This window comes from Anabrus simplex, chromosome 6 (genome assembly GCF_040414725.1).
Source record: "Anabrus simplex isolate iqAnaSimp1 chromosome 6, ASM4041472v1, whole genome shotgun sequence".
Lineage (NCBI taxonomy): Eukaryota > Metazoa > Arthropoda > Insecta > Orthoptera > Tettigoniidae > Anabrus > Anabrus simplex.
In genome coordinates, this window is record NC_090270.1 from 331,743,698 (window position 1) to 331,749,697 (window position 6,000).

The following is a 6,000-nucleotide window of genomic DNA, read 5'->3' on the forward strand; positions in this document are numbered from 1 at the left end:
GGTAGGGGAACTAGAGATTGGAATAAATTACCAAGGGAGATGTTCAATAAATTTTAATTTATTTGAAATCATTTAAGAAAAGGTTAGAAAAACAACAGATAGGGAATCTGCCACGTGAGTGACGGCCCTAAATGCAGATCAGTATCGATTGATTGATCCCTTTCTGGTCCTAGAGCACCCTGATGGAGATGCCACGCTTCAGCTGGAGAATGCGCCATGTCATCACTGTGTGGTGGCACGCAGGTGGTTGGAAGATCACTCCTGTGAAGTTACGACCATGTATTGGCCCTCCAGATCCCCGTTGTTAACAAAATCGAGAATTTATGGTATGTTATCGATGCTGGTGTTCGCTCCATGAACCCCTCATTAACTACACAAGACCAATTGTGGGTATCAGTGCGAGATGCGTGGGTCCAGATCCCTCCGGAACACCTTGTGTAGCGTCGACGCCTCGACGTAGTGCTGCCGTTCTGAGGGCTCGTGGAGGAGCAACTTGTTATTAACACCACGTGACTTTCGGCCGCTCAATGTATATTATATGAGCTTTACTTCCAGGTCAGAACTCATTTTCTACAGCTCTCCTTTAGCATTGATAGGTGCATCAATCCGCCGTCCCATTGAATCCTTGGACTATTCTGTATGGTCTCTTGGTTACGTCTGATTAACTTCTAAGTCTTAGGTTCACCGCCAGTGTTTTGTGTTCCATTTGACTAAAGGTAATGTTGACGTGTGACTCACGCCATTTCTTGTGTTCTAATAGGGAGATAAGTATTATAGAACATACTTTTCCTCGTACGTGAGGAATGTTTCCTGAAAGTTTGTCCTACCTCACTGTTACACTCTGTGTAGTATACTAGGAACTCCCTCCACAATGCCCGGGCCGTTCGCTAGCAGTGCTTTACATTAAAAAACACATGATGCAACAGTCCCGAAGGACCATGGCCTTCCAAGCGACCGCTGCTCAGTCCGATGGCCTGCAGATTACGAGGTGTCGTGTGGTCAGTGCTACGAATCCTCCCGGCCGTTATTCTTGGCTTTCTTGACCGGGGCCGTTATCTCACCGTCAGATAGTTCCTTAATTGTAATCACGTAGGCTGAGTGGACCTTAAACGAGCCCTCAGATTTCGGTAGAAATCCCTGACCTGGCCGGAATCGTACCAGGGACCTCCAGGTGAGAGGCAGGTATGCTACCCCTGCATCGCGGGACAGGCATTGCTTTGTTACATACTTTTTTACAAGTTGGTTTACGTCACACCAACACAGACAAGTCTTATGGCGACGATGGGATAGGAAAGGGCTAAGAAGTGGAAGGAAGCGGCCGTGGCCTTAATTAAGGTACAGCCCCGGCATTTGCCTGGTATGAAAATGGGAAACCACGGAAAACCATCTTAAGAGCTGCCGACAGTGGGGCTCGAACCCACTATCTCCCGATTACTGGATACTGGCCGCACTTAAGCGACTGCAACTATCGAGCTCGGTAATAACTATGTTTGAAATAGCTGTTCAAATAATGACGATACACACGAAAACTATCAACGAATATGTATTTCAATATCTTGACACATTTATAGTAGATTCTAGAAGTGCGTGCCTGTGTGTTGAAGACAACGTTCGATTACACTTGGTTAGAAGAGCCTTCTGCAATTTCCTGACGAAAAGTGCATCGATGTCTTAGAATTGATATCCACAGCAGATTTTGCCGCACCCTAGAGTAACTGAACTGTGTGGTGGATAGAGATTGGTGGATCTGGACGAGAGAGGGCTGAGAGTATTTTTGTAAATAATTCCTGCCCCATAGAACTTAACAGTATAACGAGACAAGGGGATGGTTACATTGCCCTGCCGAAAGGAACTATGTTCATTCTTCTTATCACTGATCTGATTAGTCTGAACAACACTCCTGAAACACTTGATGCTAACTTATCATCGGTGAGTAAAAGGTATTCCACGAAAGAACTCTTTCTTCTGTATTTTTACTAGTGGTTTTACGTCGCACCGACACAGATAGGTCTTACGGCGACGATGGGGTAGGAAAGACCTAGGAGTTAGAAGGAAGCGGCCGTGGCCTTAATTAAGGTACAGGTCCAGCATTTGCCTGGTGTGAAAATGGGAAACCACGTAAAACCATCTTCAGGGCTGCCGACAGTGGGATTCGAACCCACTATCTCCCGGATGCAAGTTCACAGCCGCGCGCCCCTAACCGCACGGCGAACTCGCCGTAGATAGTATTGCGACTACCAGCGATACACTCGTGTTACTAGCACACTAAACACCTAGGTGGTGGCAAACTCCACTTGTCAAGTGGCACACCAACTGCTGCCAACCTGACTTTCTCCAGTGCTTACCCGGTACAGCGAAGGAAGTTTCCTTACCTTACGCACTGTGTTGGTGAAGCAGTTCTTTCTTTCTTAATCTGCTTACCCTCCAGGGTTGGCTTTTCCCTCGTACTCAGCGAGGGATCCCACCTCTACCGCCAGGGCAGTGTCCTGGAGCGTGAGACATTGGGTTGGGGATACAACTGGGGAGGATGACCAGTACCTCATCCAGGCGGCCTCACCTGCTATGATCTACAATGGTCTTGCTGGGGGATGGGAAGATAGGAAGGGATAGACAAGGAAGAGGGAAGGAAGCGGTCGTGGCCTTAAGTTAGGTACCATCCCGGCATTTGCCTGGAGGAGAAGTGGGAAACCACGGAAAACCACTTCCACGATGGCTGAGGTGGGTATCGAACCCACCTCTACTCAGTTGACCTCCCGAGGGTGAGTGGACCCCGTTCCAGCCCTCGTACCACTTTTCAAATTTCGTGGCAGACCCAGGAATCGAACCCGGGCCTCCGGGGATGGCAGCTAATCATACTAACCACTACACCACAGAGGTGGGCTGGTGAAGCAGTTGCTGTACTAAATTCTTCTATCATTAACTGGACACTACGTTAGTATTTTTTTTTTTTGCTAGGGGCTTTACGTCGCACCGACACAGATAGGTCTTATGGTGACGATGGGATAGGAAAGGCCTAGGAGTTGGAAGGAAGCGGCCGTGGCCTTAATTAAGGTACAGCCCCAGCATTTGCCTGGTGTGAAAATGGGAAACCACGGAAAACCATCTTCAGGGCTGCCGATAGTGGGATTTGAACCTACTATCTCCCGGATGCAAGCTCACAGCCGCGCGCCTCTACGCGACGGCCAACTCGCCCGGTCACTACGTTAGTAGCCTTCTGGTTAACACCTCTCTCTAGTCAAGCACTGAGCACTGGAATGTGCTCCCAAGTATCAAAACTTTTATCGTCACTGCACTAGAATCAGGGGGCTGCCTGGCCGTGGTGGCAAAGGCGTGCTCGGTTAGCCCGGAAGGACGTGGGTTCGAATCCCCGACAGGAAGTCGTAAAATTTAAGAAACCATATTTCCACTTCCGGAGGTGCATATGGCCCTGAGGTTCATTCAGGCTAGACCAGAAATGAGTACCAGGTTAATTCCTGGAGGCAAAGGCGGCCGGGCGTAGAGCTAACCACTGTACCCCATCAAGTGCCGAAGTTAGATAGTGGAAGCCTTTACCTTCCACCCCTCCAAGAGCCTTCATGGCCTGCACCGCGATGACTTTGCTTTTTTTTTTTACACTAGAATCAGGAAATTCTTAAATAAAGTTCCTTAACAATATAATATTTTACTATGTCTCTTCCTATCTCTCTTTCAGGTGTAGTCCACCACGATGACTTAATTTACCTGATCTACAATTCAGTGTATTTCCCAATGATGACTGCCCAGGATAAAGAATACCAAATGATGAAGACAATGACCAAGATGTGGACCGACTTCGTGAAGGGAGGGTAAGTAAAACATCTCAATAATCAACACCTCAGCACACAGGACAGAGGGGAGGTAGACTGTTAGGTTTTTCAACTCATAGGTTAATACACTGATGGAAAGGAATCCGGGATAATAGGGTTTCTGACTTCACATCGTGATCATCGGATGGCTCATGCACCCTAGATAGCTAGCTGCTGATATGATTATGCTAGGCATCTTTTTAGCCGATCAGAGCGTGCTAATTATACCAGGTGGTCCACCCGCCCCTTGTGGTTTTGTGTTAAGCAACCCGCTGCGATATTTTGAAATGAAACGGCTCCTCTCCCTATATCGGGGTAATGTAACGAGACGTGTGGTTACCACTCTTAATTCGTTATGATTACCCAGAATGAGCCGGTAAAACTAGCACAGATACGAAGAACTTGTACGATAACTTACAAGATGAGGTGAACACACAGGCCAGGGAAAGGTATTGTATTGGCTGGAAGCTGCCCACTGCATGTCAAGCCTCGCAATAGCTCACTTGGCAGGGACACGGTTAGAGATCTTTAAGTGAACAGTGCTCGAGGGTCAGGAGGTTGTAAACCCTCACTCGTACTGTTATATATATACACAGCTTTTTGCCTGAGATGCGGCAAGGTTGGATACGTATAGTTTCCATAGACTGATTTGTTTATTTGCCTGTCAAAAGGGCCGTTGGAATGTTGGCACATGGTATGGAGCTGAGTTGGAAGAGGGTGGGAAACATGTGACAGGATTTCAGTCACCTACATCGTTTAACGCAGCACCTGCTCAAACTGACGACAGATACAGAGCTGCGCACGATGTTGTAAGGACCGTCTGGCACGTTACAACATCTCCAGCGTATTGGATCGGCATGTTTCGGCAATGAGCTGTCTAAGGTGACCGGGATTGGCTGCTCCTGTTGCAAAGTTTGGGCTGGGAAGACGGGAGAAAGCAGACGAGCTGTTCGACTAAGTGGTATGTTCCAAGCTGCAGTGGAGAGATGGCGTGGAATGACATTACTAGACGAATAAGTCTGAGTGGTGTCTTTAACAGTAGGAAAGATCATAATATGAAGATAAAGTTGGAATTTAAGACGACAAATTGGGGCAAATATTCGTTTATAGGAGGGAGAGTTAGGGATTGGAATAACATAGCAAGGGAGATGTTCAATATAATTCCAATTTCTTTGTAACCATTTAAGAAAGAGCTAGGAAAACAACAGATAGGGAACGTGCCACGTGGGTGACTGCCCTAAATGCAGATCACTAGTGATTTTATTTTATTTCGATTTGGGAAAAACGGGAGTGCAATTTCTTAGAACATTCAGCACAGAACTGAACGTCTGGCTTCGATTTTCTGTTCTGATCAATTTCCTCGCTATAATTAGAAACTACCTCATAAGCTAATAATAGTTCAAATAATGCTTTGTATTATGAAAGTGTTTCTCTCTTGATTCAGGAATCCTACTCCCAGAGGTGCTCCTGTGGAATGGGAGCCCTTTACCATGGACAACCTCAAGTACCTGGAGATCGGCACCACACTGAGTATGAAGAGGGGAGTCTTTCAGGAGAGGATGTCAAAATGGGAGAGTATGTTCCCACTACCTGGAATTAATCCTACCAAAAGTGGATAAAATAAGTCAAGATGTACAGTAATATCCTACTTATTTCGGTCTAAAATAAATTATACAATATGGTTAAACATATAATTTTTCTCAGAAGAAACTTACTACGTATGAACTGTGATGAAGAAATATCTGAACACTATTGTCATTAAACAAAGACTATTGTACTTTGAACTGAATTTGCATTTCTAGATTTACACCAAGTACCACGATAATTTAGTGATGTGTTGTGTTCCATTAAGATGACATTGTGCATTTATTTTAATCCTTTTTTTAAAGAGAAATTCTAAATAAAGTTATTGATTCCCAAATGTTAGTGTTTTTATTCTGTTGATGGTGATATCTACGAACTCTTCTTGAAAGAAATAAGGTAAGCACCTATTTAATGTTTCAAAACAATATGAATATCCACAGCCCGTTTCGAATTATTCGACCGCGTCACGATTGGGACGAATGAAGTCCCCATCTAGTGGCGAGGGTAGGAACTGTGCCGGTTTCCGAAGCATGTCGCACCGCTCTACGGCAATGAATGGTGACTGACAGTTGAAATTATATTGGAGATGGAA

The 6,000-nt window shown here is 45.7% G+C and overlaps 1 protein-coding gene across 1 annotated transcript in view; it reads left to right on the forward strand.

Moving 5' to 3' along the window:
• Nucleotides 1-5,745, forward strand: part of LOC136876540 (juvenile hormone esterase) — a 45,992-nt gene extending 40,247 nt beyond the window's left edge. The window contains exons 9-10 of the mRNA XM_067150579.2: nt 3,692-3,824; nt 5,269-5,745. Of these exons, the coding sequence (XP_067006680.2) occupies nt 3,692-3,824; nt 5,269-5,443 (308 nt within the window). The 3' untranslated portion in view covers nt 5,444-5,745. The remainder of the gene's footprint in view (nt 1-3,691; nt 3,825-5,268) is intronic.
• The last annotated feature ends 255 nt before the right edge of the window (nt 5,746-6,000 follow it).